The sequence below is a fragment of the Aulostomus chinensis genome, chromosome 2 (assembly GCF_037954235.1).
Source record: "Aulostomus chinensis isolate RoL2024-O1b breed Wild chromosome 2, RoL_Achi_v1.0, whole genome shotgun sequence".
NCBI classification, from domain to species: Eukaryota; Metazoa; Chordata; class Actinopteri; order Syngnathiformes; family Aulostomidae; genus Aulostomus; species Aulostomus chinensis.
This window is the reverse complement of record NC_141321.1, coordinates 27,328,085-27,342,883: the sequence shown is the minus strand read 5'-3', so window position 1 is coordinate 27,342,883 and position 14,799 is coordinate 27,328,085. Positions and strand designations below refer to the sequence as shown.

The following is a 14,799-nucleotide window of genomic DNA, read 5'->3' as shown; positions in this document are numbered from 1 at the left end:
TCTCAGTCCTCTCCCTCTGTCCCTGGATGCTCCCCCTTCATTTGGATTTAACCTTCTGATTGTCTTTTGTTGTCAGTATGACCCCAATCAATGTGTAAGCCCCCATTGAATAGATGATCAATTTTGATTTTTAAATATTTGACTATCTTATATATATATATATATATATATATATATATATATATATATATATATATATATATATATATATATATATATATATATATATATATATATACACACACACACACACACACACACACACACACACACACACACAACAAATTATTTACAGTTTTCCCAGTTGTCCAATGTACCGGTAAGTCAGTCAGTTAGATTTTAGGGTGATTTGTATATCCTAGGAATGTTAATGTTTGTCTCATCACTGTTAAACAAACAATAAATAACTGGTCTTCAAGTTCAACTGCGGAAGTTTTTATGGTAGTTTTCCCTCGACATTGTAAATAGTTTTGACAGGTGCTTTTTCACTTCTACGTGCAGTGTGAATCAACTTTACACTGGTAGCATTAGTAAAACGATGTACTTGCACTTGTTTACAAGGATAGACACATTTCTGTGAAAGCTTTGCCAATATAGATCTCTTGAGATGTCTCAGACACTGAAGCTGGATAGTTGGCACCAGTTGTCAAAATTATTTATCAAGTGATATCCTCAACAGCTTGTGAAATGACATGAGAAATACCATCGCCAAGAAAACCAAGCAAAGGCTTTCTTCTAACTAATTCTGTAAATGTTCATGTTGGTGTTTGTTAAACTTGCTTGTAAAGATTCTGATATTTTGAGAGAAATCTTTTCACAAATCCTAGGTGCATTATTAGAAGACTACTTAAAGTTTGCAATATCCTGCATGAAATGGAAAGGGACAATGCCCTACAGTTACTTTATTTTTGAGCCTTACACTGGAAAATTGCAGGGATCACTGCTTTCATCTACACCCAGCCTCCATGGTCGGAGAGGTTTTGATTGCAGAGGGATTTAAGGTTTCACCTGGGGTTCATAGTCACTCAGTGTGTGTGTGTGTGTGTGTGTGCGTGTGTGTGCATGTGTGTGTCTGTGTCAGAGAGGAAGCAGGTGGCTTCAACATTGTGAATATTGGGATTTTTCTTTTTTTCCCCCAAGATGACCTGCATTTATTCTGCTACAGAGGCTGTGTATAATATCTGGGTAGGGTTGGCACTGTCTGGCAGCTTGTGCATACGGACCCAGACATGCATACACATTGATTATTTGCCAGGGATTATTTTGCCTGTAGCTGGATTCCCACACAAATCCAATGTCATATGCTCATGAGTCACCTCTTCAACTAAAAAAAGCAATTGGAGGTCAGATGTGAAAAGTAGAGGACAGTTGCTGCTTTCGTCGGTACTGCAAGCCAAGTTCTGCGAGCTTCCAGGATGTGTACTGGATGTACTGAAAGAGTATGTAAACTGTGTCTCCATTATAAATGAACATATACTGCTTGTGCACCTGAATGTATGTATGTATGGACTAACAAATTAAAAACAACAAAAACAACTTTGACATAGAATGTCACTGGGATACGTACTTAGACTTTAGCAATGTACTCTAATGATGGACTATTTAAATGAGTGTAATTTCATTTATTGAATGAAAATGTGTCATTAATGCCAGCAAACCATTTTACAATAACACTTCTTTCAATTTTAAGACTCTCTCCAGAAAATGGAAGCACAAAGGAAAGAATGCACCTCTATTCACACACTGAATTAAAGCAAAATGATGTAAAGCCACTTTTCATTCACTGAGACCAAATGTGATAGTTTGAATAGACAGGAGAATCTGCAGGAAATGAGGCCACAGGGAATAATGTTTTAAAAATATAGCGATGAAATTTAAGAGCTGCTTGACTTCAGAATGAGTCATCATGCTTTTATTAGAAAAGGTTTTAAATGTTTTATACGTATGAATTCCTGCTAAAAACGGAAGAGACATCTTGCATTTTTATGTATCTCGCAACACAAATATCCTCTTTAAACATTCAATGTCGCTGCACTTTATTGTGATTAATTTATTGTTTATATCTATAACTTTCCTTCTACTTTCAGAAATTCTTGTAAACTTTGATATTGTGCAATCATCGGCCTGACACGTGAGATGTTCTTTTGCACAAATTTGCTCTTGTGCATTACATGACCTTTTTCATGTAAAATTGAGAGAAGTGGAGCAAGTCAGAAGTGTTGTCGTGTTTTATTAAGTTTATCTTTACACAGGGAATACGTGAAGGCATGAATTTGTTGGGGAAAAAAAAGCCTGGCCCTTTTTTTTCTTATAGTATTTAGCAAAAAAAGAAACCCATTTCAAAAGTTGTATCCCACTTACTTGATGTCACGGCCATTTTGAGCTGACTCCAGTGGGATCTGACTTCTGGTCATTAGGTCTTAGGTGGCCATGTTGTGTGCTACATTGCACAAGTCCAGATAATCTCTAAAAGCTTTGCAGTTGATGTGCTAATCTGGCCTCAGATGCATCCGGGCACATCCACTTTCCTTCAAGAATATCAGTGGACTCCTCAACAGAGCTATAATGCTCCACATTCTACTGGGAGTTGTTTGCCTTCTGTGGATGAATAAAGTGTAGCTGCCAGGGATGCAGGAGGATAGTGGTTTTCAAACCTTGCAAAGATGCCAACCGAAGCACATTACTGCATTTAATTTCCCTACACTGCTTTAAAACAGTATAAACATGTGTTGGCCACTTGGCAAACTCGTTTATCATGATCATTTGTGTATGACAACTGATTTGGATGCAGACAAAAGGGAAATGCATTCTAATTATAAATATAAATTCATCATCCTGATGTGCTCATATTGCAACAGGGGAGCAGTCATTTGTTTTAATTATGCTTGGAAACTGGACATTGCTACAGATTGAATTTTGATGCTAGTCTGCTCACCTGCAGTGTTTGGGAATATGATGTACTGCCAAATCAGATTAATAATTTCCTCCCACACTATGGTCATGACACAGCTTAATGTTGACTGAGATACTCCAGAACTGTCAGCCAGAACCCTCTGAAATGTCACTGCATTAAGGAACCCAGGAGCTGAGGACAAACAGGGAATGCAGGGTCTCTTTCTTGAGCTGTGTGAAGAACTGGCTGTGGCTTCAGAGTGCTAGCCCCAGTTCTCCACACAGCTCAAGGAGAACAAGTCTTGGAAGACTGAGCACTAGTCGGTGTGCGAGCCAAATATCATCTTGAGCCAGAACATTCGAACGAGTCTTCTCTTAAAGTCACATCAGCAAACTCCTCCAACAATGCAACAACAACCCTCCAAACAACCATAAGGGCAAAATGTCAGCTCTTTATAGCTCCAGTCATTAATAGTAAGAAGGAGGATTGATCGTAAACACTCGATAATTTATGTGTGGTAAATTAAATTGAAAAAACATGATGAACAAAAAATGCAGGCTCTGTTCTGTTGTCATGTGGCTTGATATTTAGTTCTGTCTCACCCCATTCTCCTTTCCATTTCATCATATCAGGCTTGGCTCGCTCTAAAAAAAACAATGCATAAGTACAGGGTCTACAGCAGGGTGCAGATAGAAATGTTGGACTCTGTGCATGTATGATCTTTCCACAAATTCTTCCATGGGAATTTAAAAAAAAAAAGGTATTTGTTTTTACTCACAAACCTTTGCAAACAACATACTGTAAGTCTGAGTTATATTTATACATGCCGTTTGTGTTCAGCCTCATGAGGCCTGGTGGTGGCGTACTGACAAAACCTGCGCGGTTTAACATGCAGTGAATGTGCACGTTCACCTGTGTGTCTCAGGGTGTTAGTATCACAAAGACTGGAGCCTGAAGAGGTAGACATTCCTATTTCACTTAAATCCAAATGTGAACTGTCTGAAGAAGGTACTAATACAGTAGCAGCAAAAACGAGAGCATGACATGCACTGTTAAACTTGGCTGATTACAAGAGAAGTGGTATTGTGCAAGTATAATTTTGAAAATATAGGGCAGCTATTCTAAGGTAAACACACCAGGACTGAAACACCAGTCTCCCATTCTTAACCATCCAATTACTTTGCTGTGTTTTAACTGCACTGCAATGTTTGGTTGAATACTTCTACCACCGTTCCTCTTCGAACCTCCATTCACACAATTGTGAAATGGCTCATGACACCGCACATTTACATTTGCCACCATCCTTCCTTTTTTTGGGGGCATTTAGAGAAATATTTTCTTCCTTGACCACCAAGCAGACACGATATGTCTGGCTGTGAAGGTAATGATCATCATACCAACATATTGTCTTCAACTTCACCCACGCTTCTACCGAAATGTTGGCTGCACATTTATAAAACCAATTAACAAGTGACTGGGCTCTTATTGCACACATCCACTCATATCTGTGTGTGTCTTTGTGCCCTGCTGGTGGTAAATAGTGTCAGCTGTCCTGAGGGAGGAGTAGGCTCAAGGTCCCTGGTGAGGATGTCATCTTGTCTGACTGAGCCCACGGGGACATACTAACTCACACGGGACTCACTCAGTCTCCGCCTCATTGATTTAAATGCCAGGGATATGATGATGAACTGAAGCAATTTACCACAGCATTTCCATTCTCAAATAACTATTCAGTGAATATATCAGGAGGGGGACAATAGGCTGTAGGAGCACAATGCAGGCAGCGACCAGAGTGTCTGCCTTTTGACACAATTCCTTCACCTAAGCTATATCACTGACAGAGGTTTGCTACAACAGCACAGAGCCTCCAGAGATGCATTGGAAAACAGTCAGACCGATGTCCTGTGGTGCCTGTCTCGCTCCCCATGTGTCTTCTACCACTACACCCTTTGATGTCTGTATGAGATTCAGTGGCCTTTCAAGCTTCAGTCCAAACCTATTTGCATTTATATCAGACACACTCGGCTTTTGACATCAATATGAGACGAAATCAGAAGTCTGCATAATGAGGAGGGCTGAGATGGTGGATTGGTCCCACAAACACTGAACTTTGCAGCAGGAGACCATTGTTTGATTCTCTCATTTACAACCAGGAGTTTTCTGGATTAATCTTAGTATGAAACATCTGTGGCAGGAATAAAAAACTTAATCCAGCCCAAGAGGCAGCGCTGCTCAGTAAAATTATGACATTTAGTTGGACATTTAGGTAAAAAAAAAAAAACTGGCAACATGGTTACTACAGTAGTTAGATTTCTATCGAAGAGATGCATCAGAGCCAAAGGTAAATTATTGCAGAGAGCTGAGTGCATGACATTCACCCCACATTCAATGGGTGGTCACCATGGTGCTCACAGCATGGAAGGAGTCAGGCTGCTGGCGGCTGTGTGGTTGGCTGATCTCCCTCATAGAAGTATATTGTTAAACGAGCATTATTTGTATAAACTGACCATGTTAGGAATCTGAATGGTTCATTTGTTGACCCCCTCCAAAAATAAAACTTAATAAAGGGACATTATCGTACAGCAAAATTTCGACAACTTTAGTTCAGCATGGCTCAAAATCTCCATCATTGTTGCTGGTTGGACACTAGTTACCCAGATAGCGTGTGACTCTTACAGCAGCCATTTATGGTGGTCAAATTTCCCCTTTGCAAATTATGCATTATAATGACTCTTTTTTTTTGTATACTGTTTGTATCAACACCATCCTTAAAAACAGATGTGTGCACGGGGGCTGGAGCAGTTGCTCCTAACGTGTCACAGTGACAGGACAGGCTTTACACTGATGGTAACTGACAGCTCGCTTCATCTCATACAGATGCAAAACCTTATACATCATCAGTTCCAAGCGTTACTATGTGACCACCTGGAATGAAAGAAGTGAGTGGTCAAAACTACGACTCACTAACGTAGGGTCCATCAGAACATTATCCTTTTAAGTGGCCAGACCAAAAGTATTATATTAAATGGAGAGAATTTATAAAGCTTTTATAATATCTCTATGACCTAGATGCACCTGCACATTTGGAACAGGATCCCAGTGCTTCATAAACTCCATCCACGCAAATATAATAAGCCGTAGGCTGCTGGGGCACAGTGAGCAGATCAGTATTAAGTGTAGTGCTTTGCTGAAAACTGCAAAAAGGCTTTAGAGACTTGTTGAAGAATGGGCTATTAAAATCACACTGCAACACATAAGTTAAGTATGCCAAGCCAGAGCCCTGTAAATAACATCTTTCTGTGAAATGAAACTCCTCTTGCATTAATTGAAATTCAATTAAAATATTCTATGGAGTCAAGCTGTTCCAACAGGCAGAATATGAGTTAATGGGCTGCTGGAGTATTGGCTCTTTAATGACATGCTCCAGAGACCACAGCAATTTAGCAGCCATATACTGGATATACAGAATGTACTTTGAACTTCATCGTAAAACTCTTGTGAAGTGGAGTAGTACAGTTTTTTTTCCCCTCCTCTTTATTTTGTGTTCTTTCGATACCAAAACTCCCATGAATTATTGATATAAACTATTTTTCTTTCTGCTCTTTTAATGATGACTTTTTAATCGGCTGGTGATCTTTATTTAAATTAAGATTTGGTGGGCTGGCTGCTTTTTGAATTTTACATGTAAAGTCCTGACCTTTTGCCCCTAAGAAAGGACAAATGTAAATAGATGAACCTGTCAGTCAGTGGTCACTGATGAAGAAATAATCCATCCATCCATCCATTGTCTTCCGCTTATTCCTACATTAAGGGGGGGCTGGAGTCTATCCCAGCGTCAACGGGCGAGAAGCGGGGTTCACCCTGGACAGGTCGCCAGTCCATCACAGGGCCAACACATAGAGACAGACAACCATTCACACTCACTGTCACACCTACGGTCAATTTAGAGTATCAATCAGCCTAGTGCCCAAATTGCATGTCTTTGGATGGTGGGAAGAAGCCTGAGTACCCGGAGAGAACCCACACAGGAACAGGGAGAACATGGGGACTCCACACAGAAAGATCCCGTGCCCGAGCCGGGACTCGAACCCGGGACCTTCTTGCTGTGAGGCCACAGTGCTGACCACTGCATTTTGAGTTGTTTATAAATCAAATGGAAGAAATTACTTAGAATGTAACCATCGACATTTACAATATCACACCCCCTTCTTCTTCATCTGTCTCATATTTTCTCCTGTTTGTCTTCCCTCCTCCCTCACACTTTCTTCCTCTCCCTCACACATTCAGAGATTCACACAGAGATGCTAAAATTAGCAACATCCATTTTTGCACCAGCACTGGCACCAAAGGACTCTGAGGAGGAAGCAGAGGATGCATCAAAGCCTTCATTAAGGAAAAGGCATGCACATATAAACACACACACACACACGCGCACACACACACACACACCTCTTGCACATCATCTCTCATTTCATTCATTCTTTTTTACACAGCTGAAAACCAGCACAATTGTGCTGCTGCTTAACAGGCAAGCATGACAGTGTATACCCACACACACACACACACACACTCACACACACACACACACACACACACACACACACACACACACACACACACACACACACACACACGGAACAAGAAAGCAGGACATTCTGGCCTGCCTCCTTCAGGGTGTCTCTGTTAGCCGCCTGGCCGGTTCTGTGTGCCTTCTTATGTAACCCGGTCACTCTGAGTTACTTCCATTAGTCTGAATGAGAAAACAGGCAGAAAGCTTGACTAGCTCGCTGTTCCATCCCTCATTATTGTTGCTCGCTGTGTAAAAGCATCAGACAGCTGAAGGAATCTGTTCATACACACTGCAAGATACATGTGTCTACAATTGTTCAGAAAAGAACCAAGTGGAACCAGCAAGTTTTTTTTTTAACTTTACTATATCTCATAAACAATCTGCACATACATGTGTGTAGCACATACATGTAACACATGTCTACAGGTCAGCTGGGAGTTGCATCTTAAGCATGAAAATTACACCGACACCTGCTGCTTTCTCACAGAACTCATAGAAAAGTGAGTTGATATACCGCAGTATTTTACTCACTGTAATTTCTAACTGACAAATTGTAAGACGATGGATCTACAATAAATCTTATCTGTGGAACTGAGGAAGTACCTATAGAAAAGCAAGAATTTTGTATCAATGTGCCGCATTGTGGTGTCAATTTAAAACAAAAATTGACAACCCAGATGGAAACCAAGTCTAACAAAGTGCAGGGTCTCAGTTTAGAGCCTCCTGAACATTAACACACACACATACTGAACAATAAATAACAGATCAAGACAACATTCCAGCTGGGAGAATCAATCAGTGTATAACACCAGCAGCTGTTGTAGCAGAATGTTCACATTTGGTGCCAGTGTATCAATACACTGTAGCGCAAGTCAAAGTATGGGATTCTATTGTTGTATCAATATTTCTATCAATAGTTGTCTCAATTCAGGTTTCTACTGGCACTGATCGGCATTTGTGCATTAAGCCTGTCGTGTGGTTTGAATTGTCGATGAGGTTTAACTGCTGTCAAACTCCTTCACGCAAGCACCTTTCTGTCTCCACCGAACCAAACCTAGAACTCCAACAGCCAGAAGGAGCAACAAGAAATGAGCAATAATTCATGCAAAGTGTTCCTTGGAGGAGGATGACGGAAATGCCCCTTTCCTGGTACACACACACACACACACACACACAGACACACACACATACACACACACACACACACACACACACACCACTGTGACAGCAGTCAATAACAACCAGTGGTCAACAGCCCAGCTGCCCTGACATGTGCACACATCTGAACATGGAAACATATCTGGTCTCACTTTCTCCTAACTGATTGACTGAAGCGTCTGAATTGATCTTTAAAATGTGAAAAGACAAATAATTTAAACGGCTACTTCACTATAATACACATTTAATTAAATTGTCTTGTTAATATAAAAAAAAAAGATGTAGATTTTGAACCTCCCTGCTCAAGTGCTTGTTCCTAAAAAAAATAAAATAAAGAAATGGGTTCCCTAAGGGTTGACCTCAGGGTCACTAGCTTGAAGGATTTAAAAAAAAAAAATCACAGTCTCTTCATTTTTTTTTTTTTTTACCTCTGATTGCTAAGTACTTACATAACCTGATATATAACACCTTTCCAAAAAAATTCACTGCACTGAATACAGTAGGAGTTTCAAAGGTGGAACATCTTTCCTCTCAACTTCACTTTCAATCCTCAAAATGTCTTTTCAGAAATGACTTCTGAAATTTCTACACAGTCTCAATAACGTGTGCTGCAAAAAACAAAGAGTGAGAGCTAATGAACCACACGTGGGACACATTCCTAGTGACTTCTCTTATGTAAAGATATACAATAAATTCATTATTTTTCTCCAACATCTTGGCCACACACACATACATACACTCGCATTTAAAGCCATCACTTATAGAAATGCCCATCCATACAAATAATATACCATATACGCTACATTTATGCGTGTGCTGTAGTGTCAGTGTGTATGGTATAGCTGCGATTTGCAGTGTCTTCACTCTGCACCTGGTTTCCATAGCAACTCAAAATGGCTTAGCAAGGAGGAAGCAGCAGGTATGTGCAGTGGAGATGAGGATTAATCACCAATAAGCTTTCTCTGCCTTTCCTTTCATACACAGTATAAAAAGCATTCACAGTTTTTCACTTCAGTCAGATCCCCCACCTTCTCGTATCTTCACCCTCTTCCCCATCTGTCATCATTAAAGCAGAAAATATCCTGCCCTTTCTCATATCTGATTCAACAAAAATGCCATTTGTCTGTTCTTGCTCCAAGGAAAGCTTTTTTTTTTTTTTTTTAGGGACTAGAAAACACATCTGGTGTGTGAACCTTGATGATAAATTACAGCAGCAGATTACAAATGAAAATATTCGTTGATTAACTGATGAGCTGCTCAACAGAATAATTATCAGCAGCTATATTGACAATGAATTGATTGCTAAAGCCATGTAACATTTCATGCAAAAGTGCCAGAAATGACATTAACCATTACAAAACTCAAACATGTTGAACTGTTTCTGGCTGTTTTTAAAATATTTAATGGGGACAACAATGGACCACAACATTATTACACCCACTGTGCTTTTGATTTTATACATATATAAATGCAATCCTCTATTCCTAATCTGAGCAAAGTTGAAACTGTCTCAGGCAACAGAATATTTGTTTTTTGGGGGGGGCTGCGATAATCAGCAACTACAAAGGTCCTCCTGCATTATTAAAATCCAGACAGAATCTCTCCATATCTTCTCACTTACCATAACAAATATCCTGGTTTCAACTGATGATATGAGAACCAATATCTGTGCTCATTTCAAAAACAAAACTGTGAAGCTTCAACTGATTCCTGCTTGCGACGGAAGGAAGTCTAAGTTTAGATTTTCATAGATCTATCTATGATCATTAATGACTTGTTAGCAGATGATTATACCTCATTTGAGGCACAGTACATTTGCTCTACTTTCATGAATGTGGTGGGAATGCACATTGAAATACAAAACTGAGTCCTACACAGCAGTATTTTACAGAAAGCCAGATTTTGACATGAGCAGATCTGACAAGCAAGACAAATTAAGTGTAGTATGTGTTTTGTTCTCGTATTCCCTGATTTCTGGGCAATAAAGCTAAAAAAAAAAAAAAAAAATCATTTCATTCATTAAGCCGGATACAACTTTGGAGCAGAAATTCCCACAAAATCAGAACCCATGGCTCAAGTCTCATGTTCTCTCTCTCACTCACTCACTCTCTCTCTCACACGCACACACAAAAACACACACACACACACGCGCGCACACACAGCCATCTTAACAGGGCAAGGTTTGTGAATGAATGTTAACTCCCCTGCATTCCTCCTCCAGACGATATATCCTATTATCCTGGAGGTTGATCCAAAAGAAAACCTCTTGTTGAGGGGTGAGATAGGGAGAGAGAGGAGGAGGGGTTTGAAGAAACCCACATTAAACCATGCACATCAGTCTTCCTGCCAGCAGAGCAGATCTGAGATGTATTGCTTGATCACCAAGAGTCTCTCCTGTCTTTAGAAAAAAAAAATAGACTTACACATGTTGACAGAATCTGTTCTGAACAAGTAAAGATTATAAGGATACATGAATTACAGATTTTTCATTTAAATTAGTTACACAAGCTGAGAGTGAGCAATGGATTTTTCTCTCTTTAGTAATAATTGAGAGTGGAAGGAACTGATTAGTTTGGTTCATGCTACAAGATTAAAAATGATATATATCATTACCTCAGTGAGAAGCATGTCACTGTAAAATTCCCTTTTTATGCACTAATCCCGCACACTTCAGGCACTTGTTCTATTCAGCCAGAATAACAAAATTCCATGTTATTATATTAAAACCACAGTATGAACCTGCTGCTCAAACATTTTGTTCATTAAGTCCATGTTTGTAGTTTTACCCCTTAATTGTGAGCTGGAACACGAGACAAAAGGAAACTTTCGGGTATTGTTCTGGTGACACTTAAACCACAGACTTGTCAAATCTATCGTGAAATATGGCATTTTCTTCTGAGACGAACAAAAATGTCTGGCATTTAGTTTGTAATTCTCATTGCAGACGTTTGCACAGGTGTAAGCAGCAGGCTGGTAGTGGCCTCGCACTCATGACCCCGGCCTGAGAGGCAGATGCACCAGCAAGAGGACAGAAGGAGGGCTAGCATTTGTAAAGCATGTCTCTTGAGGTGCTCGGCAGTGAGTTACCCACAGGTGACTGTTGCACAGATACACTCATGGTTCAGGCATTCAAAGAATGCTGCACGAATAGCACAAGCTTTGGAAAAAAGTATCATCCAAATATTTCATGAGCGTACGTTGAGAAATGATTGACCGACGATGTATGACAACTGCTCTGTGGAGGTACCATGATGCTTCTTGCTAGGGAGTCATGGGTTCAAGCAAGAGATCAATCCTGCTTGAAAGCGTCCAACTGAATTGCATAACTATCATGTTTCTGACACACAACTGTTTTTTCTCTTATCTTGTAATGATTATGAAACATGCGCATCAAAACATCAGAACACACACTTAGACACAAAGCACAATTACAGCACTCCATTTTCTTTTGATTGTGAGCCTGATCGATTGTTTATCTAGGTTGAAAGAAAGTCTAGTTTCTCTGGAGTGATCAATAGAGCTTAATCAGTGCAGCCGACCCCATCCAGAACAGCTGATAAAAAACACTATGACACCGGACAATTAATAACACTCAGATAAATGCAGGCATAAGACAGAATCACACCAGTTTGTGTGTAACGAAACAAGATCAAGTTTATAGCTAATTAGAGAATAGCTAATGAGAAGTTCTGCATTCAGTGGGAACTCATGGAATATTTCTAAGTTTTACCTATTTTTTTTTAAATTCTAAACTAACACAATGAATGTATCTTATCTTCAGACGCACACACAAACACACACCTTCAAGCAAGAGATAATTGTCTGATAAGCGGTGTCACTGACCTTCCATTGCATACTTCATATCCAGGGCAAAGAGGTTCCACGTGATCTCGGCGCTAATCTTTCCTACATTCAGCTCCTGTGGAAACCTGGTGGAATAGAAAGGGATTCCAATCAGACTGATTTCCATGTAATGACATGCTAGACTGGGTGGCCTGATGGCTTGGCCTGAATCTCTAACAAACGACTTAACAACTGTTCAAGAAGACACGCTTGGTGAATCTCATTATCTCACTCGAAGAGAATTTGTTAAAGTGAATTTCTCCACCAAAGTCGGTGTAATATTTCCTGAGAAATTAATGAAAATGTCTGGATCTGGCCCAAAATGTAATGGGTCCTTACTTGCTGACAGTCAGACAAATAACCCAACAGATGCAGGCAAGAGGGGGAAAAAAAACAACAAAAAAACTCCCCTACTAGAGGTAAAGATTGTCTGCCATTTCCAAACCTTCTTGAAATAGGGCACGATTAAAATTTGAAATGGATTGACATTAACTAATCGATAATTGTTGCTTTTATTTTGCCAGTATCAAACAAGAAAAAATGAACCCCAAACGTTTCTTTTTCTTCTTTGTAAAAACAAATTCAGCAGGTACTAAATTAGCTTCCATTCAAAAAACACTTCTGTTTTTACACGTCAATTCCATTGGTCACATGATCCACTGCCGCCCCTGACGTCTTTTACTTATCTAATACAGTACATACAGTGAAATAAGTGACAGCAAAACAGCGGATAAATGGTTTTGAGCGTCACACAACCTCTGAGAAATGACTCATTTCACTATCACAATTTGAATCATTTGGTCTGATAACATTTGAAAAACAAGCTGCCGGGCATTACGCACATTAAGCGCTATTTGCTAACGTAAACGCCAGTCAAAATCTGCATCAAGTTCCTCCCAAGATTCACAAATTCAATAAAAACATGTAAATATGTGGAAACAAAAAGCACCCTGACATCAGGGGGCCTTTAATCCGCGGGAGGAAATGACACAGCTGAGACGGGAGCAGAGGAGGCAGCCTCTTTCACAAGTAATCTGCTATTTTGAATACAATAGATTTTCAGTCAAGCCTGAATGTGAGATGTCAATGTTTTAATTATCCATCTCTACAGACAGGAGGTGGGAGGACATTTACAGATGACAGGGCTTTGGCCCGCAAAAGGTCAATTCATCCAGAAATGTTTTGCTTTTTCTGGCAAATGCCCTTTTTCCAGCAACACACACATCTGTCTGAGTACTGAAACAATCATCTGCTCAGCCAGGACACTCCTGCAGAAACTAATACCCAAGTGTGTGCACGCACACGCACACACGCACACACACATACACACACACACACACACACACACACACACACACACACACACACACACACTGGCTTTCCTCTCCAACCTTCAGCTCATCCTTTTGTGGAGTAAAAGAAAAAACACTAGGTCTAGAAGGCAGATCTGTGCTCCCAGTGGCAAATCAAAAAAAAAAAAAAAAAAGACATCCCAGGAACAATTGCTTCCTATTTCATCTCTATCACTCTCAGGATGTTTCTCACTGCCTCAGTTATTCTTCAGTCTCGTCATGCACCCACATGGTGTACTGTAGGTAACGCAGACAATGAAATCGTTCATAGCAAAATGACTGTACCATCTGTAGCTATTGTAGGAGCTAACAAAGAGAACTCCGGGAAATAAAGAAACAAACACCCTGCTAACCCCTATCTCCCACGCAGCCCTTCACCCACCACCAGTGCCATCTTTACAGAACAAACTTCTATTGTCCATCAGACGGGTTAGCTGGCAGGGTATCAGGTCCACATCACCTGGCGTAACCATGACGCTCGTGGAATGTAAAAACTTAAGACCAAATGGGACACGACTGTTTAAACGGTGAATTTATTGCAACGCAGTTCTTCATCCTAAACCTTTTATTTATCTAGTTGCTGGGGATTTCTACCCCATATTTCTCCCAAATTGTAACTTTCAAGTTCACAAGGATTTAAATCTTGTATGAAGGTGTCAGCAGTGAACAACATAGAATGGTAATAACAGTTCATCTTTGTTTCTGAGAGCTCAGCTTGAGAAGCATAAAGAAGAGTGAATACATCAAGTTAACTAATGCTCGGTGTCATTTTTACTGTCACGATCTCAGGAACCCATATCTGTACTCAGAAGTATACAATATTACACTGTTTCATAATTATTGAATACAACTACCAAATGGAGGGTGGCTAATGTGGAGGGGCATCTGACTGTAGGCAGACATGTGAAAGCAGGTACTCAACACACTCCCCAGGGGGTGAGGACAGGTCAGGCTGTCAGATTCCTCCATGAGTCATAAACTTT

The 14,799-nt window shown here is 40.1% G+C and overlaps 1 protein-coding gene across 5 annotated transcripts in view; it reads right to left on the bottom strand.

Annotated features, from left to right (window-relative positions):
• Positions 1–14,799, bottom strand: part of unc13c (unc-13 homolog C (C. elegans)) — a 114,534-nt gene that overhangs the window by 32,744 nt on the left and 66,991 nt on the right. For all 5 annotated transcript variants that reach the window (XM_086188250.1, XM_086188260.1, XM_086188270.1 and 2 more), the window contains exon 18: positions 12,465–12,550. In XM_086188250.1, the coding sequence (XP_086044376.1) occupies positions 12,465–12,550 (86 nt within the window). The remainder of the gene's footprint in view (positions 1–12,464; positions 12,551–14,799) is intronic.